Source organism: Pimephales promelas, chromosome 17 (genome assembly GCF_988280905.1).
Source record: "Pimephales promelas chromosome 17, fPimPro1.hap1.1, whole genome shotgun sequence".
Classification (NCBI taxonomy): Eukaryota; Metazoa; Chordata; class Actinopteri; order Cypriniformes; family Leuciscidae; genus Pimephales; species Pimephales promelas.
The window spans coordinates 17490077-17513028 of record NC_142785.1 but is presented as its reverse complement, the minus strand read 5'-3'; the positions used below and the strand labels follow the sequence as shown (position 1 = coordinate 17513028).

Below are 22952 nucleotides of genomic sequence, written 5' to 3'. Positions count from 1 at the left end.
TACCAAGACAGTTCCTGTGACCAGTTACGTGAGTTATGAAATCAGATTACTTTTTTAAAGTAACTAGTAAAGTAATGCATTAGTTGTTTTCCCATTTATTGACAGCTCTCCTGTCCTCATGTTGAGAAGAATCTGGAGTAAAAGCAGAGGCGGTGTGCGAGCTGATGGTTATTGTGTTCTAGACTAAATGTGAGCATGCATTTACTTGCACAAAACAGATTCAGTATTCCTAAAAATGAATGTAAACAGTCAAATGCAAACTCTCAAATCTGCAATAATTAATGTTAAATAGGACTAATATACTTTAATATCACTTTATATTAACTAATGTCTTTATACAGCCATGAATTAGATTCATGAGGTATTATTCATTTCACTTTTGGTGTAAAAGGGTCTTTACATTTGCAAAAAAATTGAACTTTTTAACAAACCCTGCCCAAGTGAGAAAAAGTAATCCAAAAGTAACGCAACTCATTACTTTCCTTAAAAAGGGAAACTTATACTACTTTTTTAGGGAGTAACACAATATTGTAATGCATTATTTTTATTTTTAAGAGTATTTTTCTCCAACACTGATAGTGACCATATATGTTAAGCTTCAAAATGACAAAAAAGCGCCATGATGGTATTTTTGATGTAGTCCATAAAATGTGTGTGCTAATTGTCCAATTCTTATTACTTGTTTTGTGTGAGGAACAGAACGGGTAACGCTTTATTTTGATCATCCCCTTTAGATATTCTCTTGGCTATAAGTAACGTTGCATCTAAGTCAACTACCAGTCATTAAAATATTAGTGGACTGTCTATACAAATATATGTCTATAAATGAATATCTGCAAACAGTTTATGACCAACAGTCAATTCTACTGACTCAACAGTCAACTTATTCTTCTAACCCAGCCATACCAGTCTACTAAAACTCTGAGAGTCAATTGATGTTCATCGTTAGTCAAAGAATATGTTAAGAGGATCATCAAAATAAAGTGTAACAAAGGTTGCTATATTCACTAATACTCTTCAATGTAGTTGAAATACAAATGTCGAAATGAAATACAAATGTAGTTGTTCAAATGTCGGGCAGGCTTGATGTCATTGACGCCAAACACCACCATTATTGAAAGTGGTGTGCTCATTTGAATGAGGAGAACATGTTGTTTATTCAATGCAATTTGAGTACTACTGATAATATACTCAATTTGATAACTTACCTGATATCTACAATCTTTTTGCATTCTAGAAACACGCCTTTCACAGTCATTTTCACCATAAAGCTTGTGAGGTTTATCAGAAACTTACTAAATAAATGGGATATGGATATCTGCATGAATTTAAGAGTAAAGAGGCTCAGAGTGTTCACCCATTATGCTACAGTCAGTCCCAGGGAACAGAAAGTCTCACATCTTCAGTGTTAAACAGAACATTAGTGTTAATGGCTGATGTTGCTAATAGAGAAGGCAAAAGTCAATGATGGACCGGGTGTAATTAGTAATAATGAAGCTTGTGTTGGGACGTGACCTGCCGCCCCAGTAGGACGGTGCTCTGAGAACGGATCAGAACCAGTGTCAGTATATGAGACTGTCGCAGACAACATTTTGACTATGATTATTACCTTGCGGTATAACAAGACAAGCCTACTTTTAGTTCAACTTTAAACTGTTTTATTCAAACTTATCAATGCACTTATCGAGTTAACAAGATTTTTATATAGAAAGTTGTTTACTGGCCCAAGTAAAAAGAATCCAACCTAATTGTTGGCTAAATTATCTAATTCGTTTCCATTAAATCTGCTTACATCAAACAAAAATGCATTTACGTATGAATACAAAATATGTGTTTTCTCATGAGATTCTGGTCCATGAAAATGACTCTGTTCCCTCTTTCAATATAGGTCTACAATCATAGAGTTGTTAAGTTTAATATTTAGCATTAGGGGTGTGTTCAAATTGTGATGGAATAACAAAAGTAATTTGGCTAATAATTCAATGTGCTTTGTAATTAAATAGGAAGATAATCATTGTTTTCAACAGTTCACGAACACGTGCGTTGCATGCATGACTGCGTTGTCCACCCTCTTAAGCAAGATGTCTGAATGACACCGGAACCCACGACTCTGTCCGTCAAAGCATTTCAGCTTTTGCACCTCTGACTTAACATTATCATGATAATTTCAATGTCAAAGATGTAGGATACACATGAAGTCAGAGCATTGTCTTGAGTTTCCTTCTTCCACATTGTTACACCCCCAGAAACCAGCGCGAGAGAGTAAGACAGCACCTCATATAGCCACATGGAAGAATATAGGCAATCAGTTTGAAACCAGATCAGTTTGCATGAGGAGCACCAGCTATCCCAGGAGTGTGTGAGTGTGTGTGGAGCGCTGAGTTGCTATTGGAGCCGCGTGAAGCTCTTGGAGGAGCCCACTCATATGATGGGAAGTCACAAAGAGCCGCTCTCCATGCTGCACTGATAATGTGAGTATAGCGTTCACCATCACCAATGTTTCTTCATGTGTTTGAGCATGTGTGTGTGCACTTTAATGCACTGTAATGCTGCATGATGTTGAACCTGTGGGTGTACAGTACTTGTCTCTGAGCAGAGACCTTAATTTAGATAATGTGGATAATGGGATATTATCAAATATCAGGGTGAAACTTTTTTTTACGGAAAGATATTATTGCTCTCGACCGTTTCTGTGAGCAATTATGTCTCTGAGTTGACTTAATGGTGTGTTGTCCTTCAGAAAAATGTCAAATTAAAATAAAATGTGAGTAACTAGACTAGAAATATTATTAAGTAAAACATTTTTTTTTGCTAGATTCAAAAATACTGTGATTTTTGTTTAAATCAATGTTATAAAAATATTTAAAGACATTCACTTCTTCTAAGCCAAAATGCTGATATGGCGACAATGACTTTCTCTATAAAGGCTGTGGAATATCATCTCATTAATCCTCAGTCAGACTCATAATAAATAGGAAATGCAAACAGATTATTATTACCAAAATAAACAGATACAATAATCACCGAGCTCGCCAATACCAAAAGCACAAACGGAAAAGTCCTTTGAAGGTGAGCATCTATAGAAAAGTAACACCTACACAAATTCACTAAGAAAAACGGCCTCCTACTCGGTAAAAAGAACAATTGATGTTGTGCGGAGTCTCCCACGGCTGGTCTTTAGATCTCAGCTGGCTCTAGAGCAGGTTTGTGTCCATTCACCCCTCTTCGACAAACCTCATCTGAATTTTGTGGGCGTAACTTGACAGCTTGCTTTATGGTGTATTGTCATATGCCTGACCAGTTTGAAGAGACATTCCTTTCCAAGAGCAGATTTGTAAATTGTCCTGTGTTCCTGTTTCTGTCTTTCTAGATGGATACTCTTCGAAAAAAGAGTTCTATATATGAAGAGTTCAGATGCAAAAGCCTCTAAGTGCCATTTGAAATGTTCTTCTAGAATGATCATTTTTATCAAGCTTGTATATTTAAGTTCAGTGATTTCACTTAAATGGCAATGATAATTACCTATTAATTGTTATTTAAGTGAAATTACTGAACTTAAATATACAAGTTTGACAAAAATCATCATTAAAGAAGAAAATTTCAAATGGCATTTAGAGGCTTTTGCATCTGAACTCTTCATATGTATAGCATAGGGTTCTTTACTCAACTCTAAAGGACATTTTATGCTAAAAAAGGTTCAATAATGACAAGAAAGAACACTTTTGGCACAAAGGTTCTTTAAAGGCTATTATTCATCCATATGTTACATTATTCTGCAATATTTTGTACACTGTAAAAAATATTGATGGTTTAACTTAAAAAAGTAAGTAACCTGGTTGCCTTAAAATTTTAAGTTCATTGAACTGGAAAAAGTGAGTTAACACAATGAAGGAGAATGATTTAATCAGCAGTAACTCAAAATTATATGTTATCTGAACTAAATAAATTATTTAAGTTGATTTGACAAAAGAAAAAAAAAATGTTGTGATTGCTACACTGTAAAAAAATATTGTTGGTTTAACTTAAAAAAGTAAGTAACCTGGTTGCCTTAAAATTTTAAGTTGATTGAACTGGAAAAAGTGAGTTAATACAATGAAGGAGATTAATTTAATCACCAGAAACTCAAAATAATAAGTTATCTCAACTAAATAAATTATTATAAAGTTGATTTGACAAAATAAAATATGTTGTGATAACAAATCTTGAAAATATTTTTTACAGTGTAGTTGTTATTAAATTATTATAAATACATATTATAAACGTATAGTAACTTAATATCACATTTTAATCATGCAGATTTTTGGAGGATAAAAACTGAAATGACACTCTTCATGTGATATTGATTAATTGAATTTTTTAACCACCATATCTTGAATTTTGTGATTCACATGCATTGCATTTTAGGGGTTCCAAATACGTAGCGCTTTAGAACCTTTTAAGGTTCTATATAGAACCTTTTCTTCTAAGATGCTTTCAAATATGCCTCGAAAGTAAACTGCAATACTATCAAAGTATATTAAACGACCCATATTTACTCAATTAGTGAGTACAGTTATATCATAAAGCCTTTTGTTGTGTGTGTGCTGATCTCATGGACAACTTGATGAGTAATAGAGAACAATGAAACTAACAAGACAAACAATGCAAAGGCTGATGCAGAAGGATGTCAATCTATGTCTCCTCAATGTGCAGGAGTCATTTGACCCCGGGAGACCCCGAGCACATGCAAGAAAGAAAGCTCTTGAATTCAGTGGCTGCCATGTGTGGGTGTCCATTACATTGAGACCATCATTCCCAGCAGGGACAGCCAGATCCCAGCTGCCAATGGGCATTCGGCGGGCCCGGCACGCTCTGCCAAAGCGGGCCGCTTCTGCACAGTGTGCAAACATTTTTGCATCTGTAGGCGTACAACAAAGACACATGCATCTGAAGAAGTTTCCTTCTTTCGTTTGTGGGGGAGGACACAAGAATCCCTGAAAATGTGAAGCATTCAGATGTGGCCATCATCAGTGGCTAAGATTGTCGCTGTTCTGTGAAGACTTGAGCGCTTTTGTGTCGAGCCTGGCTTCGTTCTCGAGCTGTCGTGCGGCCACTTTTACAGTGAGGTTTATATCATAGCCGTTGCTGGTGGGGGATAGTAGGGTGGATTTATACCAGATCTACAAGATCTCGATCTCAAAAGCAAAATCTCATCGCCTTGAAGAAGGAAGCTGATTCCCTTCGCAATTAATACAGCCTGCAGAAACAAGAGCAGGTTCATTACCTCCTCATTATGGATGTTCAGGCTCAGAACCAAGACATTGTTTAAAGGGCTTCCCCCATTAACGGCGACTGACACGTCCCTGTAATCAGTCTGGCCACGGTCTGTCACATTACTCGCTGTAGTCTTTATTCACGGGGCGAGAAAAGCACCGGCGCTTGACAAACGCGCAAAGCTGTCCGGCACTAAACGTCTGCGGGTTATAATGTAACTGTGGCGTGTTGCTGGCCCTGCCTCGCTATTGAGCGTTTGGGGTGATTTGCGGGGACGCACTCCAGTCAATATCTACTGAGATGTCATTATGACGACACGACCCCTTTACTAATTGCCCGCTTGAGCGACAGCGGCGATAAAAGATTCAGAGCGGACCGTGTGGACTGGAGGGGACCTCGGACAGGTTACGGATGCATTACGGCCCTTATTAAATCATTAGCCACAAAGCCCATTAACAGCCCTGAAAGTGTCCGCTCAGTTTAGGCATGTGACAGGAGTGGGGGCAGTATTAAAAAAAGTTAGACTAATAGGACTTTGTATTTTTTCTGCGTATTTTTTTTTTTTTTGTTCATTTATAAAAGGCTTCCGAAGCTCTGGTTTATTCACCATAGCATCTCAGTTAGAGTATCCTTCCACCATAGAGTCAGTGGCAAGTGTATGCAGTGGCAACAGATGGCTCCATTTCTAATTCATTCAGTAATTATGACACTCTGATGGTGTTTTGAGATCACAAACTGTTCTCAAGCCATGCTTATGATGACAGCAACACCTTTTCAAAAATAACCAGAGCTTGCAAGGGCGGCGCTAAAAATATATTTGTGATTGATGGACAACAGTGTGCTTTGGGGATTTTCATTGTACTATCAAATCTGGGGGTGTGAACTGAGGTTTCCTGTGTGCGGGACGATTCAGACGCCCTTGCAAGCTCCTGTCATGTTTGAAGAACAACAAAACAAAACAAAAAAAATTCTAATGAGCAGATCTTCAAAAATGGCCCTGAATAACAGTCCTCTCCATTTATTTCACACACTCTCTGACAATAAGCAATAACACATTTCTTAGCAGTTTTGCATTTGAAAATTTCTCATAGTAATCATTTTAACACTGATTTTACAGTGAAAGTTGCAAATGGAGGTAAACTAATATTTGGATACAATTTTAAGTACATGGTTATGATAAGAGATGATCAAGAAGACAAAAAAAAACATTCCTTCTGCACTTTTAGCATGACTGAAAATATATATGTAAAGAATGATATAAAGTGTAAAGAGAGAAAAGGTTTGATTTGGATCTTTTTTTATACTCCAAATAACAAACAATAGAAATTGTGCTTAGTTTTTTTTTTTTGTTATAACATTTTTTATATTATTTTTTGTTCTTTACGATACTTGAGATAGCCTACCCATAAAGAGGTTATTTACCCTACAGCCGTTATTCCTATATAAATAGGAGAGCTAAAGGCCTATTTCTAAAGTGTCAGTGAAGTGTCAGTCCGTGGTAAAGGGACATATACTGCCCCCTGTCCATATGATAGGCTATGACATAACCCACCCCACGCAAGTCGCGTTAAACTGTTTATTTATATATTTAATGTTTATATATAATATAATATTATAATAGGATATATATATATATATATATATATATATATATATATATATATATATATATATATATATATATATATATATATATATATATATATAAAATTTAACAATATTTTAAATCAATAGCCAGTTTTGGCTACTATGCCTGTTCAAATGTTCAAATCTCGCTCAGTTCCAAAAACGTTATGTGTAAGGAAATTTAAACGGATAGCTATTTGTTGACATTTGCTTCTTTCCGCTTATCTCGGAGAAATGATGTTTGGTTCAGATAATAATGCATAGCCTATTCTAAAAACAGTAGCCTATTGTAAATGGTCTTGAAAAGTTTACACGTGCGACCATACAGTCAAACCGGCCGTCAGCATGCTGTGTGGGATGTCGGAAGTTCAATGGAAGAGTTTTTCCAGAGATGAATATATGCCCTGAAAACGCACGCACACACACACACGAGCGATCATTCCAACAGTCATAACCACGGCATGTGTGATAGCTAATTGAGACACACACTGACTCTGCGCGAGGACTTCAATCCACTGAGCGCGCGCCGCAAACATTTCTATTGAACATTGAAAAATGTCACGAGTGATTGCTAATTTTCTCTGCTGTGGTGTTATGAGGATTTCTTCAAGGCAAAAATGAGCTTATAAAATTATAATATTAGTTATAATTGGATGATATTATGTCACATTTTTGATGCACTACGTGATGCACATATGCGTCATGGCATTCTAAAGATAATTTTAGGTGAAAGGCTGTTATACGGACCATTTATCCAGTAACTGCATAAGCTATATTTAAACATAGGCCCACATGAAGCTCAAATCACTCTTGGTATCTGTAATTTTTGTGCATGTTAATATGAATTGATCCTGTAATAGAGTAGCCTAAAATCATTGGCTGAAATTCCGACCTCAGCTCCCTCCTCCCCCGTATGTCTTAGTAAGAGCAGTTTCTAAACCCACGGGGGGAATTCACTTCTATCATCTCTTTAATTTGGTCGCATCTTTAAACCTCACGGCGGAAAGCATTTCTATAAACGTATACAGGCATTTACATTTGGAAAGTTTTAGTTTCTTGCGTTTAAGTGTTGGAGCAAGAGTTGGATTAACTGAAATAGGTATACAGCCATTCAATGATTAGGTCTAGAAGATGTTTTAGGTCTAAAACAAAGCAGTGAACAAAATTGAGCTAGATTTCTCATGCGGTTATAGGCCTAATTATGTTGCTTTTATCAAATGCACGAACGCTTAAACACCAACAGTAGACAACAAAACAAAACTAGACATCAAGTTCTGTTGAACTATTATAATAAATTTACTTTCCAGCACTCTAATTATAGAACACCATTACTAAAAACGTTTCCCTCTTTCCAAAAACACGGGGTCTATTTAAATAGCGCACTTTCCGACCGTGCCATTGAAGCAAAGGTAGAAATTCCGTGATTGTGTCTCTCATTTTATTGTGGTTTTCTGCCGCTTGTTGAGCCGCATCTCTTTGCTCGGCAACACTCGCGAGTTTCCGATACTAAATTTCCGGAATATTCTCCATAAATGGACGAAGGGGTGTATCTGTTTACCGGATGAAACCATTTATGGTGTAAAAATGAACCGGAATTCCTGATTAAGAATGATGCGTTGTATCAAAACGGAAGATTTTTGTTCCACTTAGGATTCGTTATCTTTCAGCGAGCGTGTGACTTTAGCCTATTTACGTTATTTTCTTTTATCGAAAAATATTTTCAAACAATATGCAATACACTTTGTTATATTTTTTTCTCCAAGCACATTGCTCTTTATGCATGAGCGGCTGTAGAGAGAAGATTCTCCATTGACAAGTATTACCCCAACGCGTCACGCAGTCTATAACCAATCAGATCGCGCAGCGCTACTTTTCTTTTGCCATTCAGTCCTTAAATGGTCAGTGACGTAGTGACACATTGATAGGCTCACCATAAATACATACTACCACTAGAAGCTCCGCAAGATCTGTCATTCAACAACACAGAGCCGTCAGATGGCATCACCGACAACCCGTTTACTGACAGCTTTCCACATGTAACGTTTTGAGCGAGCGTTCGCACAGGCACAAAACACTTTGTGAACATCAGAACGAGTGCTTCTTAGGACTTCATGATGACAGCTAAAACTTTGGAGAAAGCCCCCGTAACTCTGGGTGGCTTTGTGCACCCGCTTGCCGAAAGCATCTACTCAGTGGACGAGCTTGCCACATCACTGCCAGCATCTGTGACTATATTTCCAAACGGTGATTTAGGAGGACATTACGAGCAGATGCACTCTGGAGGTAAGAATGATGCGCGCATCCCGACTGCTTCCATCCTCACGTGCTCTCTGTGTTGATGTATACCGTTCGCATCTATAGGGTATTCATTGGGAATTTTGAATGGTTAATCCAACTTGCTTAAACTGGAAACATGCTTAAGTTTGACTACTTTAAAAAGTAGTGCTATGCCTAATGATGATTTTACAGTGAGCATCTTTACTGATGTGTGCGTAAAAGCTATGAGCTTTGCATCTGACGGTTCCATAAAACAGCATTCTTTCACATCACGTGTATCTAAACCTTGCTTTTATGTTCATTTTCTTGCAGATGGCTTGCTTAGCGGGGATATGAGCACGGATAAGCGCTCCCTCGACTTATCCTATTCCAGCAGCTTCGCGCAACCAACTGGCCCTCGAAACCAAACTTTCACCTACATGGGAAAGTTTTCCATCGACTCCCAGTACCCAGGAAACTGGAACCCAGAGGGCGTGATAAACATCGTGAGCGCGGGGATCCTGGGCATGACCCAGCCATCCTCAGCATCCTCGTCACCAGCATCCTCAGTGTCCCCCGGCCACTTCTCCAGCACTCTCAGCTGCACCATGGCGCAGAACCAGGCAGACATGGAGCACATATACTCTCCCCCGCCACCCTACTCTGGATGCGGGGAGATGTATCAAGACCCATCCGCATTCCTCTCCACCTCCACCTGTCCGATCTCATATCCTCCGCCATCCTACTCATCCCCAAAGCCAAACGCAGACTCCGGGCTGTTCCCCATCATCCCGGACTACGCCGGCTTTTTCCAACCCCCGTGCCAGAGGGACATGCAGTCGATGCCCGACCGCAAACCGTTCTCATGCCCGCTGGACTCTTTCAGAGTCCCGCCCCCTTTAACCCCCCTGAACACTATCAGGAACTTCACACTGGCGGGACCGGTATCCGATGGACCCCGGCTACCCACAGCCTACAGCCCGCAGAATTTACCCCTCAGGCCCATCCTGCGCCCGAGGAAGTACCCCAACAGACCAAGCAAGACGCCCGTGCACGAGCGCCCCTACCCTTGCCCGGCGGAGGGCTGCGACAGGCGCTTCTCCCGGTCCGACGAGCTCACTAGACACATCCGCATCCACACCGGGCACAAACCCTTCCAGTGTCGGATATGCATGAGGAACTTTAGTCGCAGCGACCACCTGACGACCCACATCCGCACGCACACCGGAGAGAAACCGTTCGCGTGCGACTTTTGCGGGAGAAAGTTCGCGCGGAGCGACGAGAGAAAGAGACACACCAAAATCCACCTGCGACAGAAGGAGAGAAAATCCTCCTCTTCGTCCTCTGGTGTGTCCAGCTCGGAGCGCGGCGTCGCCACGGGCATCTGCTCGTCCGCTTCAAGCCAGTAAACTTTCGACTGGACTGTGCAATATCCAACACTATGTAGGCTAGGCAATATAATGACGATAATAATGCGCCATTCGTAATATATTAAAACTGGGTGAAGTGATGTTGTGAAATCAAGTGCCAAATCGGTATGGACACATTTATTGTGCGCACTTTTGAAGGTGGTGCGATGTTCGTTTTCCTTTTGCCTCAGTCGCATGCTGACTGACCAAACGCACTTTGTTTGAATATATTTAGGCCTAGGGCAATTAATTTAATAATAATAAAATAACCGTAGAAAGCACGTGGGAGAATTGTGTCTTAGATAAAAAGTGGAAAGTGGAGAGGTTGGATTTCTTTTTAAAGTTCATTTCAACTAAACTTTCAGAGGTGTCAAAAGATGTCTAACATCACTATTTTCTCCCATTGTCGTGCCTTTTGTCCGTTCATCTTGTACATATACCAGAAGGCTTGAATTAAATTGTACATTATCCTTTAATATGAAAGTTTTTGAAGATATATTTTTGTACACACTGTTTCGTGTTGCATTTTTGTGCTTAAACAAGAATTGTATATAGCTGAACTCATAGCGATTTGACGTTTGTTCTGTGGTTGTTCTGACTGATATAAATGTATTTGTTATGAAGTGACTAACGCAGGTCAACAATGTCCTACTGGTTCAACATGAAAATAATAAACAACACTTGGATTGTGAACTTTTGTTTATCTGTCTGATTTGTATTAGAGAAGATAAAGGGGTGTAAAAGGAAAAAAAAGTAACTTTAGGGACATTCCAGTTTTGGCACCATTGAGCTCTGACTCATGGTCCCATAAGGGTCAGCACCCACACATGCACTGTGTTGTTTACAAGTGCACAAAGGGTGTGAATATTCACAATCCTTAATTTGCAATACAGGGTAATGTTTAAGGTGGACAAAATGACTCACTTGTCATTTATTAATCTATGGATTTGACACAACACAATATGTTATGACCACACTTTTCAGAGTCTATGGTATGAAAATTGAGAAACGACACTGAAAAATGACAAATAATTGTTGCCACTGTACGAACCTTTGTGGTTTTATGTGGTTGAAGGTATACCAACCCCCACATTTAGGGCTGGGACAACCCCATATTTACATGATTACAATATTTACAATGTTATAACTAAAAGGATGAGAGGCTTATTAAAACTAAAGAACTGCATTTAAAATTGAAAGCATCAACGATACACTGAAAATTTTACTTTATTAATGTTGCATTCAGGTCAGTCTTGAAAAACAGGGATCCTTCACTTCAAAATGAAAATTCTGTCATCATTTACTCACCCTCTTGTTGTTCCAAACCTGAATGCTTTCTTCTATTGAACACAAAAGATGATATTTTAAAGAATGTCGGTAAACAGTTTACAGTAGCCACTGACTTCCATAGTAGGAGAAAAAAATGGAATAAAGATATAAAAATATGAAAGAAAGAAACTCATACAGATTTGGAACAACTTGAAGCTGAGCTTAACAAAGGACAATCTTTCAAGTTCAGTTCACATAAGTCAGATCAGTAACAAAAAGCCCTTAAAGAAATAGTTCACTTCAAAAGTAAAATTCTGTCATAATGTACTCATCCTCAAGTTGTTTCAAACCGTACGAATTTCTTTATTCATGCTGAACACAAAAGAAGTATTTTTGAAGACTGTCGGTAACCAGACAGTGGATGGACCCCATTGACTTCCATAGTAGGAAAAAAAAAACTATGGAAGTCAATGGGGTCCATCAGCTGACATTCTTTAAAATATCTTCTTTTGTGTTCATCAGAAAAAAGAAATTCATACAGGTTTGAAACAACTTGAGTTAATGACGACAGCATTTTAATTTTGAAGTGAACTATTCATTTAAGGGATGTAGGAAAGGACAATGTCTAACATACTGATGAAGAATTATGAAAAAAAATTATTACTTTTAGGCCGAGACACAAGCCTCACTCGTACGTTACTGTGACAGACAATGTGTGGGAAACATGACGCCACATTCGACATTAATGTCTGCTAACATTCACACTGAAAGTCTGACTTTAAAAACAGATTTCACGCAAATAAGCAACACAACCTATTTCAAATTTACAGAATCGTTTTTAGTGATAACAAAACTAAGCAAAGCAAATTGTCCACGCATTAAGATGAGAAGATAAAAATTGTTTAACTTCCCACTTCTCTTCACCTAATCACCTCATATACAGTGGAAAACTTCTATGAAGGGTCAAGTTAATTATTATGTTTGCAAATGGAAATAACAGAGCACATTTTACTTTCAAGTATGAGAGCAACAGTGGCAACTTACATTAATACACAAATAATTAAGTCACTAATAATATGATGCACACAAAATTCTGACAAACCCGAAATGAAAATGATTTACAATCATTTTAATAGTACTTCAACCGTAAAAATATAAACAGTACATAATAATTAGTGTTTGTGTACAGTCTTTTAAAATAAATTAAACAAGTATTTAATATAGATATATAGTGTGCACGTATAGAAGAGTAAATGCTTTTTAATGTATACATTCATTATTCACAAGCAAGGCCACAAAATAGTTGATGTAGCCTATGGGGTGCATAGGACTGGACATTTAAAATCATGTAGTGGTGTTTCCATCCAGTCCACAGAAAAATACTACACTTTTCAACATCTGAGTCAGAGCGAAGACGGATCATGTGCAGAGGCTACAAGCCCATTCCAGTGTTCGTTTCTACACTGAAACCTTAGGACCGGGGTAAGGCTCCCCCCCGCACCAGAAATCATCTGGTTGGGGGATCTCTAAAACCCAAGTTTCATCTTCACCACTCTGCTCTGACTTTTTGCCAGCAGTTTGTAAAACTTTGTAGTAGTGACAATCTCTCCCATCATCAGGGTCATAAGGTGGTGCCAATATATCAAGAAACGCAGCAGGTCCATCCACTGCATCAATCTCATGAAGGTTGTCTTTGAGAGGGGACAAGATGCAAGGGCCGCTCTGCTCAGAAAACTCTCCTGAAGACCTCAGCACGGCTCTCCTCACATCATCCCCCTGGAAAGGCATCTGCGGTGGCTCAAACTGCCTCTCGGTTTCACTCTCAGCACCCACAGCTTTATCCAACTTGTCATAACACCTTATATTGACCTTGCCATATAGGACCTTGAGCATACCATTCATCCCAGGATGGTCATGCAGGGGGATGGAAGTCCCAGGCTTCAGCAGAAACACTCCCATGCTGAAGAGATCATTCTCACAGATATGCATGTATGTGACCGGAGGGACTGCTGAGCACTGTGGGGAGGATATGGAGACTTGCTTCGGTGGCGCAATCTTCAGATCCGCAGCCCTTATGTCGGAGAGCAGGGAAACTAACCTTGCCTGCTGCTCTAAAAACGCGTTATTGTCCCCAATGGCAGAGGAAGAGTTTGCAAAGGTCACACAAGCCTGGCTCGCTATCTTCTGGATCAGCGCCGACTTGTTTCCCGGCATGTTTAATAGAAAACAATCGAAACCGTGATTTGCTTCGAGCCACGCGATGAAAACAAAAGAGCTGTTACGCCGGACGAGATTGACTCACGTGAAGCATTTAAAGCAGTCGAGAGTATTCGTGTTAAAAGTTACTATAAGAATAACTCCATTGAGGTGCAAACATTAATTTTAGCATCTGGATAAAATCCACAGACCCTCGTCTCCACCACCCCATTCATGTCTATTAGATCCACACGTCCTCAACTACGGCGCATGCGCAGAACACACGGGAAGCATGATGGAACTTGCAGTTGTTTTGCGATGTTTGGATTCTAAATAAATCCGTAGAATAGCAGATAAATATGCATACAGATTCAGACATGCCATGTCAATATTCTAGGACACTGTAGCAAATATGTTTTTTTTGTAAACATGCCGTCAGTTTTAATAAGTGCACAATATATCTTATTGATAGAACTACAACACCCAACAACCTCCACATTGTTGACCCTCTCTTGTGAGTATGAGGGGTGGGGAGGCCCGTTGGGCCATTCAACTCTGTCCCTTCCCCCACAATTCTCCCTGGACTACAACAACACATCACCACCACCCTACCAACATCATCAATGTCATTTATTAACCACACAGGCTTGATCTCTGGAGTGCATTCATAGAGAAAACAAATGCAACCCAGTGTATATGCAAGCCATATTTATTTATAAAAACGACAAGTGGGCCGAACACTTTGAATGTTTTAAACTGAAAAAAAGAAAGAAACAATGTTGACTAAATAAATAATAGTTTAAAAAATAACAATGTTTACATCACTGAGTGTTAAATCTCCTTTGTGAAAAAGAAGTGAGCATAATTGTATTGAATGTGGACTGGTATTGTTCTTTAAATGTTTAAATTAGGCTATAGCCTATTTAAAAAATAAAGAAAGAAATACAAAATAAAAAGAAAGTCACTTAAGTGTAATTAAAAAGTGTACACTTTCAAGATTAGGAGTCTTAACACACTTATAAATCAAATTAAATGTTTCAAAGTAAGCTACATTATAAAATCATTATTTTTTTAAATAAACTTTTGTTTCAAGAACTTAAAAAAGTAAACTTATTTTGATGCGTCGAGTAGCATTTGATTACAAATATAGGCCTAAATACACAACAAAAGTTTGAATAGAAATTACATTAAAGTTTATTTTATTTTATGCATACTCACATTTGGTATCATTTCTACTGCAAAGTAATTATGAAATGACATAGATATCCACTTAAGTCCTACAAAAACATTCATGTAAGTTTATGTAACTGCATATTATATACATTTAAACTATATTTTTATTTTTATTGCATAAGATGTATTGCTTTTAAGATGTAATCAAGTGTTGAAAACATAATATTCACACTTGAGTTTATTCTGGTAAAATACTATCTGTAATAAAAGTGTGTGTACTTTTCCACTATAGTGTAGTTTTTCACTATTCCACTATATCAACACTGCATTATGCACAGAGAGTAAAGAACAGGCTAAATCTTGGGAAAGCAATGCATGCATTTCCACAGACAATGATACCATGTGTGTTTGCAACTGATAGTAACACCAGTACTTTAATGTGTCCAGCTTACATGATCAGATCACAAATTCAAATTAAACTAAACATCACTGTCCCCATCACTGTCAACAACACCTAACCATACAATATAGTATTATAATAATCGTTTTCTCAGGGTACAGTTTAACTCAAACCTCTACACCTTGTAATTGAAGCTGGTCATTGATGTTTTGTCAGGTTGGCGTTGATATCAAGAGGACCGGAAGTGTATGGATGGATGGAGTGCAGCACTGAGAAAGTGAAGTGCATCCTCAGGACATGTACATTTGTGCATGCTCACAACAAAGACCATCCTCTTGAGAAATAATGAGGCCCGCTCATTTACTCAAAGAGCAAGCGCATCCAAATACCACTTCCGTTTGGGTAATTCAATTAGATCCTCTCTCAGCAGCCAGGATGCGGAGATCAGACACATGAGGGAGATACTTCATACAGTCTCAAAGGCATTTTTTTTAAAGCAACGGGAGGAGTGTGCACCTTTGTGAAAAAGAAGTACGCTTCAGCATACTTTTAAAAAGAGTATACTTATTGTAGAAATAAAATATTTGCACAAGTACGAACTGTAACGTTTTTGGACACTTAATTGCATGTTATTTATAATTAAAAATTAAAAAATGTATTAAAATGTATCATATATTTGGTTAATATTAACCCTCTGGTGCTCCTCTCGTGGTGGTCACAAATGACATGAAATTAATTTACTACATTTTAGTTTGATGATATTAGGCCTCTGCAGTAGTTATAATCCATTTATTCACTTTTTGAGCATATCTGAAAAATACATTTCCAACTTAATCTGTCATAAATCAATGGTTACCAATGGTTTGTAACCTTTACCAATACATACTATGTTTGGTGTCTTTTTTAAAGACGACACTTGGCAGATTATTGCTGAAGAAAAAAATGTTTTTAAAAAATGAACTTAAAAAAGTTATAGAATTTTACACTTATTGTTATAAAAAATACACAAACATACTATTTTCAATTTTTATATGAGACATATATCTGTTTTATTCTAAAACTGAGAGAAAACCAAAGCAAATAAATCTAAACAAGTTGTGTTCCAAATTTGAGCTTCATATGTAAAAAAAAACGAGCTTTCGGTAAGATTTGGTGGGGCACAGTCCCAAAAGTTTCCATGAAATTGGAAATTCTATGAAATTCGTTTCTCATTGATTCCCAACTTTTGACCACAAGATAGTTACAAGTGTGACTTTTTTTTGTCTCCACATAGCAAGTGCCAAAACCTTTACCAAGTTCCATACCATTCCGATGAAGTATAAATAAATAAAAAAAGAAGAAAAAAAAAATGGCATCAGAGGGTTAAATGTAATTAGTTCAACTTAAAAGTGTTTTTTGGACTCCCCTAACTAGTACTTACTATCTTCATAATTACTTCTATTTTCTTTGAAATATGGTAAAGTGTATTACCAAATGTAACAAGCAGTTTTGATGAACTAAAATATACTTTATTTGTATATTTGTATTGAAACGTGTCGTTTATTATAATTTTATAATTTAGTGTGTTAGCAGACTTCAAAATAAATGTACTTCTGCAAAACATGACAAGAGATTATTAAAACAAGATCATTTAAAATAAAGTAAACCATTTATTTTGACATTATTACAAAGCTACTAGTCATGAAAGTGAACTTTCTTTAAGTTATTTTTGCTCTTATGTAGTCCCATATACCTTTTTTAACAAATCATTTGTAATAATCAAATCCAATACAAAAATATCATTAAAATATGCAAAGTTTTAATGATTCACTTTTAAACCAGGAAGAGTTATGAATCGCATTCCTTTCGTGAAATCTGAGCTTATATTTGTCACATTTGTTAATGTGGTGCTATACAAATTTTTGTGTTTCTACTGACTTGTTTCTACTAACACTTTACAATAAGGTTCATATAACATTAGTTAACTACCTTAGTTAACATGAACAAAAGTTCTACAGCATTTATTAATCTCAGTTAATATTAATTTCAGCATTTACTATAATGCATTATTAAAATCAGAAGTTGTATTTGTTAACATTAGTTAATGCACAGTGAAGTATGAACAAACTATGAACAGCTGTGTTTTTATCAACTAACATTAACAAAGAGGAACTAATACAGTAATGTTAAATCATGAACTAATGTTAACTAATGAACCTTATTGTAAAGTGTTACTATATTTAGTATGTAGTATAAATATAAAGTAAACTATTAGCATAAAGTATATAAATATTTAGTTAACGTTTATGTGGTTGGACTTTTGTGATTTATTTTGGTCAAATGGTCGAAACATTGAGTCTCACTCTTGGAGGAATGCATCAGCAAAGGCTTCAGACATGAATTTCAGCTCTTAAATTGTACATTTTTCTCTGTATGGAGAAACTGATATCAAGGCTTACAGTTCTCTTACAATCCCTTTACTGTTATAAATTATTCAGCAGACTTGTATGTGTACGTTAGCTCAGAATAAGCACGTTTTTCCAAGCGAGATGCAATCGTTCTCAGCGGCTAAAGTCCGGGGCAGATAAAGGCAACATTATTCGCCGATGCTTAAAATGTGCATGACTAACATTGCATAGAGGTCAGACAGAATGGAGTTCATGCATCTCTGGTAATTCCAGCCAAGAATCCTGAATGAGCAGAGCAGAGGACAATAAGACTTTCTAACTGCTCCGACATCTTGTGGTGAACGTCCCCATTGTTGTGCTCAATCTGCCGTCTGTTCTGTTATGATTGCTGGTACATGCCTTTGTCAGTGAAGAGTCTTTTATGCCTTCACAAATGAGACTCCATTGATTTCTTGAGGAAACTGAAGCAGTTACTGTTTTTAGATATGCCAGCTATTCCCTCAGATCATAAAAATTCATATTTTGGCTGTTCGGAAAAAAATATCTGCATGGCTAAGAGGCAAAGGGCAAAGAAAATGTTGTTGTTCTTTATACGAAGAAGGATCACTCCACTTTAATGCACTGCTTTGATTATGTGTATTCCGTGAATGAGTGCTGTCATTCACACAGCACATGCGTAAGCTTTCTTCGTCATCGCTTTATTAAATAAGATTCCAGCTACACAGCTGATTCTCGAAATCAAGAGCTGTGTCACATTTATGCAACGCATACCCAGTGCAACATGGAATAGTCATGTTGAAATGATTTGTCATGCGTATACTTATTGCAAATGGGTAAATGGTCAGTTTCATGCTATCCACAGTTAGCCTGGTAATACTATGTGTCTTGCCACTATATAATTGGCCAAACAGGTCTGATCCATCATTACTACAATTAGCCTGAAAAATTTGGGTAGCCTAAATGTGAAAGCTTGAAGTGTTAATATGTTTTCTTGCTATAATGTATGATTTGCATAAATAAAAACGGCTGCATCTGTGTTGATGAGAGAATCAAAGTGTATGCGCGTTGTGCACAAGCTAAGTTACATAATGGCCAAAAAAATGGCTTAAAAAACATTATGAACAACGTGCAAAGAGCCACTGATTTTAGACTAGTTTTTTACGCATTATATGGCATGTTGGTCTTTGTGTGTTGTTGCTGGTATACGTTGCAAATAGAAGGGCGGCAAAATAGTTTTTCGCCTACAGTGGCAGAAGTGCATGCGCCGGTCCTAGCTGATGCGAGAATGAACATGGCTGTAAACGACTTTTGCTTCAGTTTGAAAAACCCCGGAATGTTCTCCATAACAGAGCGAATTGCATCCCGTGTCTTGTTTCCCATTTCTGCGGTCGTTTGGGTTTTCGATTTCTCTAACCTGCAATGTAAAAATCGGTGCCCATTCCATCCAAGATATCCATGTCTTTCTTTCTTCAGTCGAAAAGAAATTAAGGTTTTTGATGAAAACAAATAAACAAATCTTTTTTTTCCGAGTCAATTCGTTCATTTGTTTGTTGAATGAACCAAATCACTCTGAAAAAAGATTCGTTCATTTTGATAACGAGTTTGAACAGGAGAGTCACAAACGTGCATCACAGAACAGAGCAAGGCGAGCATTTAAAACTCAAACTTTGCTATTTATTTATTAAATGAGTGATCGTTTCGTTTGATAAGACCCTTATTCATCGTCTGGAATCGTTTAAAGCCCTTTGAACAGTTTGCAGTTTGTACTGAAAGTGTCTTTTGGACCTTGAACCGTTTGGTTCCCACTGAAGTGCATTACAGTATATGGAGAAAAAATCCTGGAATGTTTTCATCAAAAACCTTAATTTCTTTTCGACTGAAGAAAGAAAGACATGGATATCTTGGATGACATGGGGGTGAGTAAATTATCAGCAAATTTGTTTTTTTTCAAAAGTGAACTACTCCTTTAAGCCAAAAAAAATCAACAATTGAAGATATTTGGTTTTCCAAAGCCCTGTTTGTGACCTGTGGTCCTTACAAACATTAGATTATTCTAGTCATGATGCATAGATTTAAACTTGTTTCTTTTATTGTCAAAATACACACCCATTTGTACACACATACACACTTGAAGAAAAACAGGCATCAACCATAACCAGTTCTGTCAGTCTAAAATGTATCTATTCACAGAAGCTGTGGGTTTTGAGCAACAGGTCCTGATAATAACAGTAACACTATATATCACGAAAGTCATTCGCTGTCTTTCACGCTTGGTCTATGAATTGAAACAGTCCTCCAATGCAATCTGAAGTAGAAAGGATGAGGGCTGATGAGCTCTCTGCGAGACAAGATGTGAAAGAAGACTTGCTGGATCATTGAGCTGACAAGTCTTTCTCAAAGAGACACAGAGGGCATTACACGAGAAGTTAATACAGAACCACTGCAAGAGTTGCCTGTACACAGTTTGATTATAGAAAGACTTAGCAGATATTTCACCCTCACAAGTGGGGTGAGCAGAGCCATCTGGAAATTAATATTTTATTCAGCAAAGGAAGCATATTCATCAGAAGTGAAAGTAAAGACATTTAAAATTTGTAATAAATGCTGTCTTTTGGAAATCCTGAAAACATTTCCACAAAATAAAATATTAAGCAGAACAACTGTTTTCAACATTGATTAAACTAGAAATTATTCTTGAGCCGCAAATCAGCATATTGGAATCATGAAGGATCATGTGACACACAACACTGTAAAAATTCATCTGTACCATGACAGGAATAAATTAGTTGTTGTTATTTTTACTGTATGTTTAATCAAATACAGACCTCAATTAGCATAAGACACCATTCAATAACATTAAAAAGAAACTTTTGGAATATATATGATTGTTATGTTTTTCTTTTTGTAAGTTTGTTGGCTTACTTTTGTGTGTTTTCTGTACTTTTTCACAAATATGTACTTGTTTTCTGTATGATTATTATATTTTCTAATATAATATTTTTAATTAAACTCAAATTAATTGTCAGTCAACTGCAAAACTTTACAACAAAACTTTAGACTTAGTAAATGATAAAAATGTAGAAAATCAGGAAGGATTTCTATTTTTCAGTTTGAGCACCAGCAATTTCAATATTTGAGCATTTTTTTTTAATATTATTCATGAGAGATCATTCATCTAACTATGATACAATGATCTCCTTATTATAGATGCACGTAAGTGCTGTTCTTGGTGGGTGAGTGCTATTGAGACTGAGGTGGTAGACAAAATATAAACAGACTGAATCCATGCACCTGCTTGAGTACGTCCATTTGGTTTTCAGATACGTGTTGATCCATCTGCAGTTACGTCAAAGTGACGCTGCAGATTCGCTCTGGTCTGTGTTTGTTTTTAAGAAACACGAGGGACAAACATCTGGAAATGCAGTCTCCAAACATGCATGCAGTCATCTGATACTTCACCTGCAGCTCTTCGTGGGTCTTTAAGGTGAGACGGCGGTCCCGGTCTCATCCGGGACTTGTTAAGCAGGTCTCAGATGCTGTTGGGGAAGGAATGAGACTGGGGGGGTTGGGCAGCCGCAGAGTCACTTACAATGTCCGCCCCTGTCAGCCCTGAGAGGGTCTCCATTGCTATGCTAATTTCCCCCCTTGTCAGCAGAGACTGTCCCCGTCAAGGTGGACGGACATGCGAGGAGGGGCCAGCAGGGCAGGAAGGAGCTCTCTCTCCCCTCCAGGGGGCTTTCAAGCTTTGTGAGCGAAATGATGCACGAGACAGCCGCTCCTATAGATGCTGCGGAGAACACGACAGAGAGGGTAATTTGAGAGAAAACAGTGTCTCCGTAATGGAGACTGATGGCCTTGTCCTGTCCCCCTGTTATTGTTGAGGATCAAGATTGAAGCGGGCCCTTCGTATGAGGTACCTCATCCAGTTGGCGGTTCACGTCTGCTGGGCACGCTGCCCTCGCCACTGGCCTTCCATCCCGAGCTCCTGGAGGTGACAGCCGCTCAGAGCCGCTGATTCCTCCATGACATTGAGAGGCATTCCTTGCATTTCCCTGACTTGGAAAACTCTGGGGATGGAATGGAGGATGTACGGTGACATGTCAGCTCGTGAGATTTGACTTCCTCCTTCTGACAAAGCTGTCGATCCTGTGAGTGTGTGAGTGTGTGGAAAGAAATAATGGATGTTTACCAGGGAGCCGAGAATGTAAAAGGCCGTGCTTCGTGACTTTAATCAAACCTCAGGGAGTTTACACTAAATATTAATAATAATAGTGGCACTAATACCTTAGGAAGAAAAGGTTGAAGTGATGAATCATTTCCTGCCTTTGCCAAAGAGACACATTAAAACCAACCTTAAGGACTTACATTTGAACAGGACTGAAATTCAAAAGCAAGTTTCCGCATGGGGCTGGTTTGAAATACTTACGTACATTTGAGTACTTTGTAATGCAACATCCATCTGTCAATCTCTATGCAAAATGATCATTATAAAACACAGAATATCAATGCATATTCACAAGTCACATTGCTTAATTATTATTCTAATATATGATGTCGACTAATATATCTTATTTATGTTGATTCCAGTTTGCATGGATCTGTGGAAACAACTTTAATTTCTGTATTATGCAGGCCAGACAAGTAATTTGGCAGTCAATTTGTAAAAAAAAAAAAAAAAAAGACATGCCTGCGCACATATATTTTCAAACACGCACACAGTACCTATAGACTAAACACGTAATACGCATGTACACGCCGTCACCGTTTTCACAGATTCACGTTTTTGAAGTTTACACAGACATGATAACGTTTTTAATTTTTAAAACCTTGGAACCTATTTCAAAGTTTTCATTCTCGAGCCACAAAACTGTAAATGAACGGCCAGAACACATTAAACGTTTTTGTTGTTGTTGTTGTTGTTTGTTTGTTTTCAGGTAAAACAGTGTCATGTAAGTGGCCCTAAGTTAATTAAAAAAGTTAATA

At 37.7% G+C, this 22952-nt stretch overlaps 2 protein-coding genes across 3 annotated transcripts; one reads left to right on the top strand and one right to left on the bottom strand.

The window, feature by feature from the left end:
* Positions 1–2367: 2367 nt before the first annotated feature.
* On the top strand, positions 2368–11237 carry egr2b (early growth response 2b). 2 transcript variants are annotated; one of them, XM_089122042.1, is made up of 2 exons: positions 2368–2471; positions 9469–11237. In XM_089122042.1, exon 2 carries the CDS (start codon positions 9489–9491, stop codon positions 10542–10544), a length of 1056 nt encoding a protein of 351 aa, XP_088978168.1. In that variant the 5' UTR covers positions 2368–2471; positions 9469–9488; the 3' UTR covers positions 10545–11237. The 2 variants fall into 2 exon arrangements, with proteins under 2 accessions (XP_088978168.1, XP_039509236.1); XM_039653302.2 differs by lacking the exon at positions 2368–2471 and adding an exon at positions 8826–9162.
* Positions 11238–11755: 518 nt separating this feature from the next.
* Positions 11756–14273, bottom strand: adoa (2-aminoethanethiol dioxygenase a). Its single transcript, XM_039653303.2, has one exon. The coding sequence runs from the start codon at positions 14025–14027 to the stop codon at positions 13272–13274; it is 756 nt and encodes a 251-aa protein (XP_039509237.2). The 5' UTR covers positions 14028–14273; the 3' UTR covers positions 11756–13271.
* Between the last annotated feature and the right edge of the window lie 8679 nt (positions 14274–22952).

Excerpts from the sequence above, each read along its gene's own strand:
- egr2b (XM_039653302.2), top strand. The coding sequence starts at position 8,991 with ATGATGACAGCTAAAACTTTGGAGAAAGCCCCCGTAACTCTGGGTGGC. Across the intron at positions 9,163-9,468 it reads CGAGCAGATGCACTCTGGAG|ATGGCTTGCTTAGCGGGGAT; the intron begins GTAAGAATGATG and ends ATTTTCTTGCAG.
- adoa (XM_039653303.2), bottom strand. The coding sequence starts at position 14,027 with ATGCCGGGAAACAAGTCGGCGCTGATCCAGAAGATAGCGAGCCAGGCT.